The sequence below is a fragment of the Malania oleifera genome, chromosome 3 (genome assembly GCF_029873635.1).
Source record: "Malania oleifera isolate guangnan ecotype guangnan chromosome 3, ASM2987363v1, whole genome shotgun sequence".
NCBI classification, from domain to species: Eukaryota; Viridiplantae; Streptophyta; class Magnoliopsida; order Santalales; family Ximeniaceae; genus Malania; species Malania oleifera.
The window spans coordinates 17,976,524-17,992,225 of record NC_080419.1 but is presented as its reverse complement, the minus strand read 5'-3'; the positions used below and the strand labels follow the sequence as shown (position 1 = coordinate 17,992,225).

The 15,702-nt window shown below is 36.9% G+C and overlaps 1 protein-coding gene across 1 annotated transcript in view; it reads right to left on the bottom strand.

Moving 5' to 3' along the window:
• Nucleotides 1-2,233: 2,233 nt before the first annotated feature.
• LOC131150177 (F-box/LRR-repeat protein 4) overlaps nt 2,234-15,702 on the bottom strand; it is a 50,084-nt gene continuing 36,615 nt past the window's right edge. The window contains exons 5-8 of the mRNA XM_058100766.1: nt 7,013-7,205; nt 4,977-5,053; nt 3,639-3,789; nt 2,234-2,823 (exon numbers count right to left, since the gene is read on the bottom strand). Of these exons, the coding sequence (XP_057956749.1) occupies nt 2,527-2,823; nt 3,639-3,789; nt 4,977-5,053; nt 7,013-7,205 (718 nt within the window). The 3' untranslated portion in view covers nt 2,234-2,526. The remainder of the gene's footprint in view (nt 2,824-3,638; nt 3,790-4,976; nt 5,054-7,012; nt 7,206-15,702) is intronic.

Genomic DNA, 15,702 nt, shown 5'->3' with positions numbered 1-15,702 from the left:
TCAAGTCGCTAGTGAGCTACTCGATACTTGACTTTGTAGTGTCTCACTTGAACCCATTTTATTACGTTAAATGAGTTGAGTTCAATCTCAAATGTCAAACTCATCATCTAAATGAGTTGATACTCAACTTGTTAGGCTCGTGAGCTAACTCATTTAATAGCTCGTAAGTCGGCTCGTTTAGTAGCTCATGAGCCGACTCATTTACTGGCTCATTTACTAGTTCATTAGTAATTTGTGAACTAACATGATTTTAATCTCAATATATATTTTATTTTAAATTTTTTTACATTAGAATCTATTTTTCTCTAATTATATTTATTAATTATCAACTAATTTGATTAGTTTGTGGCTTGATTTGTTTATTAGTTTGAAACTAGCTTCAATCAAGTCAAGTTCTAGCTCAAAGTTAAGACTCTTTTATCAATGTGAAATAAGCTTTAATCAAGCTAAACTCAAGCTTGCTCAAGCCAAGCTTGAGTTATATATATGTTAAATAAGTTGAACTTGAACGAAAAGCTTTAAACTTGAGCCTAACTCGAGCTCTCTTTCAAATAAACAAGCCAAATTTGAGTTGGCCACAACTCTGCTTTTTTGCACCCCTAATTAGGATGGCAAACCGTTTTGAATTTTCATATTAAAGAGTGATGAGGGCAAAGATGCAAAATGAGAAAGGAGTGCAAGTAACTAAATTGAAAGAACAAGCCAACTAATTATAGATTTGGTATATAAGAATAAAATGTAATTAAAAAAATTAAATTAAATTTATAACTTCATTTCATTATGCTCTATTCAAGTTTTCATTAAATTTCTTCCCCACCCCATCCCATTTGATTTGAAAAATCAAATACGACATAAATAGTTTAAAAACTAATTGGATGATTTTCATCATGGGAGGTTCTCATAGTGGAAAAGAAAAAGCAAGTTACTAGGTAACCTCCCCATAATCAATTTGAATACCCACATATAAGCTGCTAATGGAGAGAAATTTAAGAATAAACATAGAAGTATACACGATCCCTTATGCACAGAAGCAAGGACATAAGTGATCAAAACCCTAATTCTTCTGTGTGCTCCAAAGGAGACTACCCTACTAAGTTCAAACTCAAATAGTCAAGCTCATCAACTAAACTAGTTGAGGCTTTTCTTTTCTTTTCTTTTTTCCATTTAAATCATACTCAACTTGTTAGACTCGCGAGATGACTCATTTAACAACTTTTAAGTCGACTCACTTAGTAGCTCGTGAGCCGACACGTTTACAAGTTCATTTACTAGTTTATTAGTAGTTCATAAACAAACTTGATCTTAATCTCATTTAATATTTGATTTTAAAATTTTTACTTTAAAATATATTTTTCTCTAATTATCTTTATTAATTATGAATTAATTTAAATAATATAGGGACTTGATTCATTTATTAGTTCGAAACTAGCATCAAGTTCTAACCCAAGCTCAGCTTGTTTATCAATGTGAAATGAGCTTTAATCGAATTGTACTCAAGTCGAGCTCAAAAGAAAAGCTTTAAACTTGAGCCTAGCTCGAGCTCTCCTTTAAATAGATGAGTCGGACTCAAGCTGGCCACAGCTCGGCTTGGATGTACTTGTACCCCTAATTAGGATGGTGACCAATTTTGAATTGTCATGATAGGGAGCGATGAGGGCGAATATGAATAAAAGGAAAGGAGTGCAAGTGACTAAATTGAAAGGACAAGCCAACTAATTACAGACTTGGTATAAACAAGTAGAATTGACAGGGCAAGCCTACTAGGTTGGAAGGGCTTCTCCAAAATACAACTCTGGTACCTCTGTGTCTTCCCGTGCAGGGTTTCTCGGAACAGTTGGGCGATCTCAATATGCGGGAGTGTATGAACAACCGTTTCGGGCACCCAACCAATTTCCACCCCAACAGAAAGCATCTTTGATCTACAAGACCGTCTCTACCGAACCCTACTTCCCCACCCAGTTCAATGCATTTGCAATTGCTCCCCTATGGAACAATTTCAGTCAAGAATCACATTGCATGCAAATTGCCGCCTCACCCAAACGTTACATGCATCAAGGAGCTTGTGGTACCTGTGACTGTAAGGCGATGAAATGGAAGATCTGTGACTGTAAGGCGATGAAATGGAAGATCTGTCTATATTCTGATGAATTACACGCATATTTGATCCGTTCCTCATTCTTCCCTCGCTCAGAGAGAGAGGGATATCCCTGATAGGGATCATAGGAGGAAAATAGAAGGTAATAATTTATAATATACAAATGAAAACTGAAAATTATTCCCTTGCTATTGTTATTACAAAAGTTGTAGGCTAAGAGCAGATGTCGCACACTGACCAAACCCAAAAAGTAGATATAAAAAAAAAACATTTTTAAAAAAACCTACAAGCACATGCGCAAGTACTTCCCAACTCTCAAATACGCCTCTATATATATATATATATATATATATATATAAAACTAACTGAGGAGGAGATCAACACAGAGATTGGTAATTATATCTATACACACTAATTGGGAAAGGGGAGATCTAAAGGTCAACACAGAGATAGGTAATTATGGAACCAGCCCTTCGTTTTGTTCTCTGGCTCACCTTCCACCTCTCAACCAGGACCTTCTTAATGTTGGCACAGCCTGAAACCATGGTAGCAACTCCAGCAGAAGTTATACCAGGGCAATATACCATGTGACAGGATTCAAGCATTCTGCAATTTCCAGCAAGATGGGATAGACCTACATCCGTTATTTGACGGCAGTGGGATATCACTATGTCCTTTAGTGACACACAGCATTGACCTATCTCAACCATTGCCGTATCCGTCAGGTGCTGTCAAAAAAGTACAAAACATAAGAAAAATAAATGAACTGAATTCAAGTTAAAGATGAATAAAAAGAGCGTTCCTAGTAGTGCACAGGGTTTGACTTGCTCAAAAATCAATGTGATCCACCATACCACAGCACAGGAAGATTTAACTGGCATTGTCCAATTACGACATCAAGCACACATCAATGAAAATTTTCTACCTCCAATTAGAATTACATCCATCTGGACATATCCCCATTCATCTATTGCACTTTATAATAATAAATTTTGCGCTCTAGTTATAAAACATTGTAATAAACTGATAACTCTCTGTTTAAACAGACCTATTAGGGACAGTTGCTTGAAATAGACCATTCCAGTAAGTTCATTCTAAGAAAATTGCAGAGTCGGAGAGTCATATTCAATAAATAATTGAGAATGATACAAAACAAAGCAAGAATGTTATAGGGGCAAAAAGATCATATGCATAAGTCAGCATTGTTAGTAGGAATTAGAGTTACCAACCATAGTATGCTGTTACAATGAAAAAAATACCAGTCTGTAGGAGGATATTGATGCAGAGGGAGTAAAATAAGCTGTCAATGTTTATGGGTTAAAAAAGCCTTTGGTAGATAAGGTTAATATCAATATCTCATGTCTAGACCTTCCCCTCCACAACCTTGCACAATCTAATACTGGGAAAGGGAAAGGCCTCACAATAGCATGTGTAATAGGGACATGCAAACATGAAATCAATGATCCATGTACGCACACAACTGCAAAACATTGAAGGCACAATAAGACCATGAGAGAGAGAGAGAGAGAGAGAGAGAGCGCACCTGAAGAACGCTTACATCAAGGTAACAGAGTTGAGGGCATCCTTTTGCAATAGCTATTATCCCAGCGTCACTAATTTGGTTACAACCACTTACATTTAAATGACGTAGGGAACAGCTCTGAGCAATAGCATTAAGGGCCTCATCCCCTACCCTAGCAATTAAATAATGACTGAATCAGATAAAACTTAAATAATATAAAAGAGCGAGGCAAACATAATAAAGATAATCCGTAATGAATACTTCATTCCATAAAACATTTGAAAGACATTGAAAGCCACTGCATATCTTTGATGTCCTGAAAACTTCAATGAAAGCAAGAACACGCCCCATCTAACTTTTAAGTCACTCTGCAGATTTAGTGATTTGTAGTCGTTTTAAGCCACCTCATGGACCAGAAATGCAATAAGTGGGTATTAACCAAAGCAGTCATAGATTAAAAAGAATAATAGTACTAATGAGAAACATGAAACTTGTGGGAGGAGCTGGAGCATAGACTATTACCAATATACCATTCACAAGATCAACACTAGCCTGCCCATGACCAGTGTGTTCATACCACACCATAAAGTGCCATATACAGCCAACTACATTTTCACAACAACAACAATAAAACCAAGCCTTAGTCCCACTAGGTGGGTTGGTTATATAAATCTTTTTCCGCCAATTTATGCAATCACGGACCATTTCTATTGATAGATTCAAGGATATTAAATCCTTACTCACAATCTCCTCCCAAGTTATTTTAGGCTACCCCTTCTACTGCCCCCCACAATAACTAAGTCACTCTTCCTCACAGGTGCACTATGTGGCCCACATTGCAATTGTTCATACCATCTGAGTCGTCTCTCCCTTATCTTCTATAGAAGCTACACCTATCTGAGCAGAGGAATGTAATGATGGCATTGTACTGAAACATTATTTCAGATTTAACATACTGTTACACCATTTTAATTTTTTTTTTTATCAAAATAGTGCAAAGTAACAAAAGAAAGTCATATTAGGCCCAAGGCAGACATTGCCTGGTCCAAAATCAACAGTATAATAGCACTATCAACATTGAAGTCATCATATACATCTAGCAGCACTTTCGGGAAGGGTTAAAAAGCAGACAGAAAACAGAATGTAGCAACAGAATCATACTAAAACTTTAGATATGAGGATGAAAATAAAATGTGCAATTAAACACCAAGAATTATCATGAGAAAAGAAAAAACCAAAAAAAAAAAAAATTTAACATAATGGCATGTCCACCAAGCACAAGAAGCTCCTCATTCTTTCTTCTTTTCTTAGAAAAAAAAAGTGGTTGAGAAAGAAAAAGATAAGGCCAAGAAATTTTACCTATCGCAGAATCGAAGGCTCAGATCAGTGAGAAACTCACAATTCTCCCCAATTGCTATAATCCCCCTATTTCCAACCTATTAATGACCAAAACACAATCAGTACAAAATTATATATCCAATAGTAAAATATATAAATGTTAGCTTATAATGCCAGAAAAAAATCAGCACTTCCCCCACAAAGATGATAGAGGCCAAATAAGGGATTAAGAATTGCTAATGAACAAAGAAAAGGCATACCATCCATCTGACAGTCATAGATTTTTAAAAAGACCTGTTTAAATCAAATGAATGGTAAGGAAGACTAATTTTTTCAATTAATTAGTAATTTTCATAAATTGGGGATTTTAATTGTAGTATAGGAGTTCTATTTAGTTGTACTCTTAGAAGATTATAAATTTGAGCCTTGGTGTATAAATGGGCTTAATGGGTTTTATTTGCTTAAATGTGCATAGCCTTCTGCCCACTTCCATCTGGGCTTTAGGGGGTCCATGGAGCCAACAGCAATTAGAAACTTCAGGCTTCCCCTCCCCCCCCCCCCCCCCTTTTTCCTGTGTTGAGGCCCATAGGTCCTGTACCACCCAATTGCTCTCTAGGCCCATTATTTAAAACTCAAATTTGAATGATGACGACCCCGAACAGTCCCACACCCTGGTCCCTTATTTCTATTCTTTCTTATTTGCCTGTCTCAGGTGCTTTCCATGCTGCTTCCTGCCCCTTATCCCATCTTCCACCTAGGAATCTTTGTGCTCATACCCTGCTCTCATTTACAAAGGTACATCCACCACCCAAGTGCCCAGTTTCACCATCACTGCAGCTTGAATTTTGGCATTTTTATCACCAAAACCCACTTGAGATGACTCCTTGCTCTCATTGCACCATTAATCTCAATGAATCCCCAGGCATCCCTGATCTTTGAAACACTTCATCTCAGGAGTGAGCAGATAAGCACGTAACTCTAACCCAGAAAGTCCTTGGTGAGGCTTCAACTTCATGACACCAGCTACAGTGTAGGCAGGAACCACCAACCTAACATACAAAACCCTAACCCTTCAGCCCACTTGAGATTGCCTTTTCTGAGCAGCCTCCTTCTGAGGAAACTTGAAAAGAAAGAGATTTCTTGGCAACTCAGATTTCAGAACTTCCAAAACCCATTCACCCCTATATCCATTTCTTTAGATGATATCAATGCTCTACTGCTATCAAAATTATGAGCTACAGAATTAGGGTTTACAAGTAGAACAGTAACTCCCTTTTCTCTTCCTACCTCTAATCTCATTCAGCCATCTAGGTCTCTGAGCTACCTAACAAAAAGTATTACCCGTGACAAACAGAGATCTTCCCTTGGAGCACTTTCAAATTAGAACTCTGTGAAGACCTCAAATACATTCTTCCCACATCAACGACTTTCCTTGAACCCCTTTGCAACTTTTCAACCAGCATAGACATCCAACTAGTCACACACCCAAAGAAGATACTTGTGCTAGAGAAAAATCTGTCGGATAAAGCCTGAGCCACCTTGCTTAATTTGAACATATCTCCAGGATATCTCTTCATCGATCAGACAAACATGACCCAACTTGCCACAAAGTCCTATCTCACAGCATTCTTTGTAAAATGATTTTGTCATATCCAGACTAGTACCAACTCAACCCATTTCATAAATAAAATGGAACAAATTAACCAACCAAAAAAACTATTTATTACAAATAACATCTGGTTGTTGCATTGAAATATATAAATGTTGACTAATCTGGGTAACATAGAACTTTTTTTTTTTTTGGGGGTTAGGTGGGTAACATTGAACTAGGTAAAACAAAATGATTGAATAATTAAAAATCAGATTATTCAGGAATATACATTGAATGCTGAACAGAACAATCATACACACTACAAGTATTCCAAAAATAAAAACTTTAGGATGCAAAATAAATGCAAATAATAATTCAAAAAGAACAAAAGTACATCTCCATAGTACAACATAAACTATACTGGAAAATGGAAGCAGAAACAACACAGGCGGGGGAAACAAAACACCTCATAACATCGGCGAATATGAAGTTTCTTCAAGTTCTTGCATCCCTTTGCTATACTGAATATGGCATCATCCCCAATATTACAGCAGTCTACCAAGTGAAGGGCTTGCAAGAATTTACAACCCTTGCCAACTTGAAAGAGGGCATTATTACCAATCCTTTGGCAGTACAATAGAGCCAACTCCTTAAGCCGCCTACAATTAAAGAAACTACAACATCACAATAACATTTAACAGATGCCTACATTCAGTTCACCAACTGTAACAAAATTTAATATATTTAGCCACAATCCAATTATTTGATGACTAACAACAAAGAAAAAATGCAAATAGTAGAAGTAAAATAAAGGAGAACACAGGAACATAAAGCAATGATGCCACTTGATAATAACTTCATGTAAATCATACATCTGACTCCAAAATAAAAGGCAAGGCATTTTAGAACATATAAACACATAAATTATGCAATAACTGAATCTATAACAACAGTTACCCTATTTATGTTTATTTATTCATTAATGAAAAAAATAAGAGTTCATTTTTCAGATTCATGCATTAAAATATGTTATTAGTTTTCAAGTACATAAAGTAGGCAAGAAGATGTGAGGTACATATTTCAACAGATTAGCCTTGAAAAAACCCAAGAACAAATAATATTAATCGCAAAGCACCGGAATTTCATGTAATGTTGCACTGATAGAGTTGCTTCAAACACCAACAGTTCTCCTGATCACCAAAAGACCTATATTGTAACAAATATCCAGTCTGGATTCAGCCATACACAAAAATCCAGCCCCATGGAGCGCAAAGCGTGTTTTTGCTCCATACCTTTCACTTCTACAAGGATCACAAAGAAGAAGAAGAAGAAGAAGAGAGGAAAAAAAAAAAAAAAAAAGATTTCCTCAATTGAGTGTCACAGGTTCTTAATAGCCAAAGCTCCGAGTCCACTTACCAAAGATGCATTAAGCCAACATCACCAACTTGGACCAAGGCAGCACCATGCGGGTGAAGTGGCAATAAATGAAAATATAATTTGTGGACTTAAGTTGGCAGATTTTTTTACTCCAAAATTGCCCCCAGACAAATGCGTCAAATTTGTTAGAATCACAGGAATTTTTTTTCCCCTGGGAAAAATGTTAAATGGAGTTGATTCATCAGTAGCACTGATAAAATACTCTAATGCCAGCTACCAGTACAAGACGTTTTAACAAGCATAGAATAATCTTGAACTAGAAATGCAAGTCATTGCTAAAATGAAATATCTAGCAAAACTATGTTACTCCACAATGTGCAGAATGGCCAAAAGCATCAACATATTATCAACACTTGGTGGGAAATGAGGAGCACATAAGGAATTACACCAGTCAATATTCTTTGACAAGTCTATGTAAACAAATATTTCGTCAAAGATTTAAGGAAAAAATAAAATAAAATAAAATAAAATAAGTATCAACAAGAACAACAATGACAAACCAAGTCTTAAATGTTGTGAGTTGCTTAAATTTACATTGCATGTCATTGGTGTTAGAAAGCCTTTTTTTTGGGATAACATAAAAACCATTTTTTTACTGGTACTATTAATATTTTGATTCTTCAACAATTACTACTGTTATTATTAATAAGAAACGAAGTTCACCAATGAAGATTAAGAAAAAGGGACTAAATTTCCTTAAAACATGAGGGAAGAAACGACCATAAAAAGAACAGAATCCCAAAAACAACCTCTTCATTCTATCCAGTGTGAGAAGGAGGTATACTGTAAGTACTGCTGGTTGTCCACAAGTGTTGGACGCTAGACAGAATACTCCTTGTAAATCACTAATAGAATTTCCAACTAATATTAGCAGACAAATATTATACTGATGATAATGCCAAATTATCATGATTAAGAATGAAAACACACACCCACAAACAAGAGTAATGTTCCCATTCCTTTAGTTTTAGCCTTTGTTTTTTCAACTTCATTGTATTTTCTAGATTAACAACAATATTTTATAATCTAGGAAAATTAGAACCAACTAATGCTGACGAATCAGTGGAAGGATGTGGCTAAGGGTGAAATGCCACTCAAACATAGAGCTAGATGATTCTCCCTGAAATTTGTTGGCATGAAAGTTGACCAAACATCCAAAGGTAAAGCACTCGATGCAGGCTACAGCTCCTATATCTTAATTACTTCTTCTATCCCTCTATATGTGGGAACAATACTAAAGAGAATGATTTGTGGGAAAATGACAACCCGTCACTGAATGCAGCTCCAACAGAAAAAAGGAAATAAATAAAAAATAAGGGAGAATGAGAAAGTGGTAAAATGGGGGCAGAAACGGAAAACAAACCTCAACCAAACCAAGATCCACCATCATGCCATAGACCCCAATATTCCTCAAGCAATGCACCCACCACAACTATACTTCATCCACCAAAACTGCATTCCACAAAGAAGTAGAGAAAGAAGACAATACTAAGGAGGGAGGCATCAGCCATGGGGCAAATGACCAGCAGCATTATGGGACCCTCACAGAACTGCAAGTTTCCATAGCTTCTTGGCAACCTGGTTAACCATTGTTAATTTTCCAGCCCCAAGCTTTTCAGGATTCTGACAGTGCCAAAGAACAGCGAGCACTCTCAGTTACTTCAAAGCTCTAATGATTTCCAAGGACAGCCCACAAGTTTCTTAGAGCAGATGATGTATTTGTCATCTTCTGGCTTCTTTTCAATCTTCTTTGTCATATCTTCTTTTTTAAAATAGACTTAGAAAAACATCTGATGGCCCCTTATCCTTGTGTTCACCAGCATATGCTCGTCTTGTTAAAATAGAGAGAGAACAGCCTATGCCACCTCATTCTTGTGCAAATGGCAGTAGCAGAAGTTGTTGTAGTGTTTAAGAAAGAGTACAATTGGGGAAGGTTAGATTGCTGATTCCTAAAACCACGATGCCATGTGCCTGCAAATTTAATTTATAATTGCTGATTTGAACTTTGTAAAGGCAACATTAAGGATTGTTTTTTGGGGGCCCCATCACCAACAGGGCAGACCTAAAATCTAATGTCAATATTGCTACTTGATCTCTTCAGACTCCAATGGCAGCAAGCTTTATGATTTCTGTAGCAGGAACAGGAACACCACCAATCCCAGACACAGGTATGATTTCTCTGTGTAATGTAAGGAGAACCACAATTGTGCCATAGGCCTCAATTTCCCTCAAAGTCATCTCCCAGCTACCATTGCAGTGGGTCAAAACCCCCATCACACTGCCTTGCAACCATCCTCGATCATGGCCATGATGGAAGAGGGGCAGAATTTTGAAAGAGACCAAATGCTGAAAGAAATTGAGAAGGAAACCTGAGGAGGGAGGAAAGAGTGCCCTCACTGGAATTGCAGAACGAAGGCTGTGACCATCATCATGGTTTGCACCTTCCTTTGACACCAACACTGGCAACAGCAAACACAACCCCTTCCAGGGTGGAGCAAGATTTTGAGAAAAACTGAAGTCACAGATGGAAGAACTGCTTTTGCGGGTTTAGCAAAGATAAAAGTCATTAAAGGTAACCAAAGGGGTATCGCCCATGAGCAAAACTGTGTCAAGTGAAATCACCTGCAATAAAGGGTGTCAAAAATAGATATTTGTATGAGTATCTATCGTGCACAGCTACTATACCACCCAGTTAAGAGTGTTAGTCCATCTGTCTTTAATTATATTCATTGACATCACTGATCCTTCAACGGCTATACTATTTCTATCTCCATTCAATCCAAAATATAAGGAGAATAAAAGTAAAAGCTTTCCTTCTTTCCTTGCACAGATACCTTTCCATGCCCAGATTTCTTTCTCCACTATTATAGCACTAACCTGCCAATGCCTGATAAGAGCAGTGGCCAGATCACTGAGATTTCTGGTCCAAGAATAATGCAAAAGGATATGATCCATTGTCTCGGCATCAGTTGATAAGAGGAAGTCCCCTTTTCTGCAGGATATTAATCGTGAGAATCTTCCCAAGAGTTACTCCCGCGCACACCAAAAAAAAAAAACAACCTTTGTGGGGGAGGGTGAAATAGGTTTCCCAGCAAGCTTGCAGTTGGTTACTGCAGGAGAAATGAGTTTCCTGTAGTAGTTATTGGCCAGCACAAACATGCATTTGTAGCAGGTAGAGATGTAGCCCTCATTGCCTCTTAAAGTTGTGGATGCCTACTCCAAGGCAAGGAAGAGGGGTGGCTTACAAAGATATGACAAAAGATTTTGACCATCTGAGAGTTGGGATTTTCTCCTCTGCATTCCTAAAAGGATAAAAGAATGGCATTTGGGGACTCATCACTCATCAGTGTGCTACCATTCACCATTCCCCCTGCTCATTAATGGCTGCCTCTCAAATTTTTTCCAATCCTCTAGAGGGTTGATGCAAGGACCAACATGCATTTGTGGCAGGTAGAGATGCAGCCCTCATTGCCTCTTAAAGTTGTGGACGCCTACTCCAAGGCAAGGAAGAGGGGTGGCTTACAAAGATATGACAAAAGCTTTTGACCATCTGCGAGTTGGGATTTTCTCCTCAGCATTCCTAAAAGGATAAAGGAATGGCATTTGGGGACTCATCACTCATCAGTTTGCTACCATTCACCATTCCCCATGCTCATTATTGGCTGCCTCTCAAATTTTTTCCAATCCTCTAGAGTTTTTCCAATCCTCTAGAGGGTTGACGCAAGGAGATCACCTCTCTCCCTTATTGTTTATCATGGTGATCCTTCATGTGGGAAGAGGCAGTAGCCTCTCATACTGTAGATCACCAGCCTAGCTCATGAGAGATGCATTTAATGCTTCAAGGGAAATCATGGGGTTTAATGCCTTCATGTCTGCTTTATTGCACAGCCATTGGGATAATACTTCATTCTACGAAAGATAAACCAGATGGTACTTGCATTTAATGCTTCAAAGGAAATCATGGGGATTAATGCCTTTATGTCTGCTTTTTTGCTCAGTCATTCATTCTACAGAAGATAAACTGGATGGTACTTGCATTTAATGCTTCAAGGGAAATCATGGGGGTTAATGCCTTCATGTCTGCTTTATCGCTCAGCCACTGGGATGGTACTTCATTCTACAAAAGATAAACCCGATGGTAATGTCTGCTTTATCACTCAGCCACTGGGATGGGACTTCATTCTACAAAAGATAAACCAGATGGTACTTCACGCCTACATGTCTGCTTTATTGCTCAGCCATGGGGATGATACTTCATTCTACAAAAAGATAAACTGGAAGGTACTTCTCCATCATCTTGTACTTGAATTTAATGCTTCAAGGGAAATTGTGGGCGTTAATGCAGGAAAATCATGGGGATCAATGCCTTCATGTCTGCTTTATCAATCAGCCATTGGGATCATACTTCATTTTACAAAAGATAAACCATATGGTACATCATGCCTTCATGTCTGCAAAATTCTACAAAAGATAAACCAGATGGTACTTGCATTTAATGCTTCATGTTAAATCATGGGGGTTAATGCATTCATGTATGCTTTATTGCTCAGCCATTCAGATCATACTTCATTCTACAAAAGATAAACCGAATGGTACTTCAAGCCTTCATTTCTGCAAAATTCTGCGAATATAAACCAGATGGTACTTCTCCAGTACTTCTTCTTCATCCAGTACTTGCATTTAATGCTTCAAGGGAAATCATGGGGTTTAACGCCTTCATGTCTGCTTTATTGCTCATTCATTGGGATCCATGGGGGTTAATGCCTTCATGCGTCTGCTTTATTGCTCAGCCATTGTGATCCTACTTCTTCTCCTTGGGGATTAAAGCTTCCATGTCAGCTATATTGCCGCATGCCTTCATGTCTGCTTTATTGCTCAGCCATTGGGATCCTACTTCGTCTTCCAAAGATAAACCAGATGGTACTTCATGCCTTCACACCCAGAAAATTCTGCAAATGATAAACCAGATGGTACTCCTCCTTCATCTCACCTCTCTCTCTCTCCTTCCTAACATTTACAACAGATTTTTATACAAGGCATGATTTTGTGGAAGGTGAATCAGTGATGTTGTAGAAGCAATCAGAAATTCCCATGCAAAGAAAATGGAAAAATAATTGATTATTCTGTAACAGACACACAGAGTGAAGGACATAAACTTGGAAAATTGGAAAGAGTCATCGTCAATTATTATTCATTCACTGGAACTACAACAACAACAACAAAACCAAGCCTTAGTCCCACTAAGTGGGGTCGGCTATATGAATCCTTTTCCGCCAATTTATGCGATCATGGACCATTTCTTTTGATAGATTCAAGGATATTAAATCCTTACTCACTATCTCCTCCCAAGTTATTTTAGGTCTTCCTCTACCCCTTCTACTGCCACCCACAGTAACTAAGTCACTCTTCCTCATAGGTGCACTATAAGACCTACGTTGCAAGTGTCCATACCATCTCAGTCGTCCCACCCTCATCTTATCTTCTATAGGAGCTACACCTAACTTACCACGAATATATTCATTCCTTAATTTATCTTTCAATATTATACCACTCATCCATCTAAGCATTCTCATCTCGACAACTTTTACTTTTTGGATATTATGTTTCTTCATCGCCCAACATTCCGATCCATACACCATAGTTGATCTTATAGCTGTCCTATAAAACTTTCCTTTCAATTTTAAGGGTATTCTACGATCACATAGCACACTTGAAGCATTTCTCCATTTTACCCAACCTACTTTAACTCTATGCATTACATCATCTTCAATTTCTCTTTCAGCTTGCATAATAGATCCAAGGTATCGAAATCTACAAGTGCTATTTTTTTCTTCACCATCAAGTTTAACTTTGCCTCCAATATTCCTCCTATCATTGCTAAAATTACATTTCATATATTCTGTTTTATTTCTACTTATCCTAAAGCCTCTAGATTCCAAAGTTTCTCTCCATAATTCTAACCCAGCCTCTACTCCGTCCCTAGTTTCGTCAATTAATACAATATCATTTGCAAACAACATATACCATGGAACCTCCTCTTGAATACTCTTAGTTAATTGGTCCATCACTAAAGCAAAAAGATAAGGACTCAAAGCAGATCCTTGATGTACACCTATGGTAATTAGAAATTCTCTAGTTTCTCCATCTATAGTCCAATCCTTACACTAGTCATTACTCCATCGTACATATCCTTAATGACATCGATATACCTACAACATACACCCTTTTTTTCTAAAACCCACCATAGAACTTCTCTAGGTATCCTATCATATGTTTTCTCAAGGTCAATAAATATCATATGCAAGTCCCTCTTCTTTTCCCTAAACTTTTCCATTAATCTTCTTAAAAGATAAATAGCTTCTATGGTAGATCTCCCAGGCATAAAACCAATTTGATTTTCTGAGATCTTCGTTTCTAACCTTAATCTTTGTTCAACTACTCTTTCCCATAGTTTCATCGTATGACTCAAAAGTTTAATTCCACGATAGTTATTACAATTTTGAATATCTCCTTTATTTTTGTATATAGGTATTCAAGTGTTTTTCCTCCATTCATCTGGCATTTTCTTAGTTTTTACAATTGTATTAAATAAATTAGTTAACCATATAATTCCGTTATCACCCAAGCATTTCCAAATTTCAATTGGGATGTTATCTGGTCCCATAGCTTTCCCATTTTTCATCTTTTTTTAGTGCAAACTTAACTTCGTTTTAACTCTAATTTTGCGAATAAATCTTTTATTTTTAGTCTTTTCCTCATTTGACAATTCTAAGTTTAAACCTTCTATTTGGTTTTCATTAAACAACTTACTAAAGTAACTTCGCCATCTTTCTTTAATATCTTCATCCTTAACCAAGCCAACATCATCCTCACTTTTTATACATTTCCTAAGTCCTTGCTCTTCCTTTCTCTAGCTTTAGCAAGTTTAAATATATCTCTTTCCCCTTCTTTTGTACCTAATCTATCATACAAACTATTAAATGATCTATATTTAGCTTCACTAACGGCCCTTTTTGCATCTTTTCTTGCCTCCTTATATTTTTCAAAGTTATCTCTGTTTCTACATTTTTTTCACGTTTTATACCAAATTCTTTTTGTCTTTATGATTTTTTGTACATCTTTATCCCACTACCAACTTTCTTTACTATTCGAGAATCTTCCTTGATTCACCTAAAATCTCTTTTGCTATTTTTTAATAGAGCTAGCTAATCTATTCCAAAGAGTATTTGTATCTATCCCATCCTCTAAAGTCCAATCCCCATCTTTGATCATTTTATCTTTAAATTTTATTATATTTTCTCCTTTTAGGTTTCACCATCTAGTTCTCCTACACTGGTTTATTTTATCATTTTTCTTCCATTTTTTAATACATATATCTAACACTAAGACTCTATGTTGTGTGGTAAGGCTTTCACCTCGAATAACTTTACAATCCTTGCATTATAAACGATCTACCCTCCTAGTTAAAAAAAAAATCTATTTGACTTCTATTTTGTCCACTTTTAAATGTTATTAAGTGTTCTTCTCTCTTCTTAAAGCAAGTATTCATTATACTAAAATCATATGACATAGCAAAGTCTAAGATCATCTCCCCAGACTCATTTTTGTCTCCATATCCATATCCTCTATGTATCCTCTCATAATTTTTATTATCTCTTCCAACATGTCCATTCAGATCTCCTCCTATAAATATTTTCTCAGTCCCTGGTATGCCTTGTA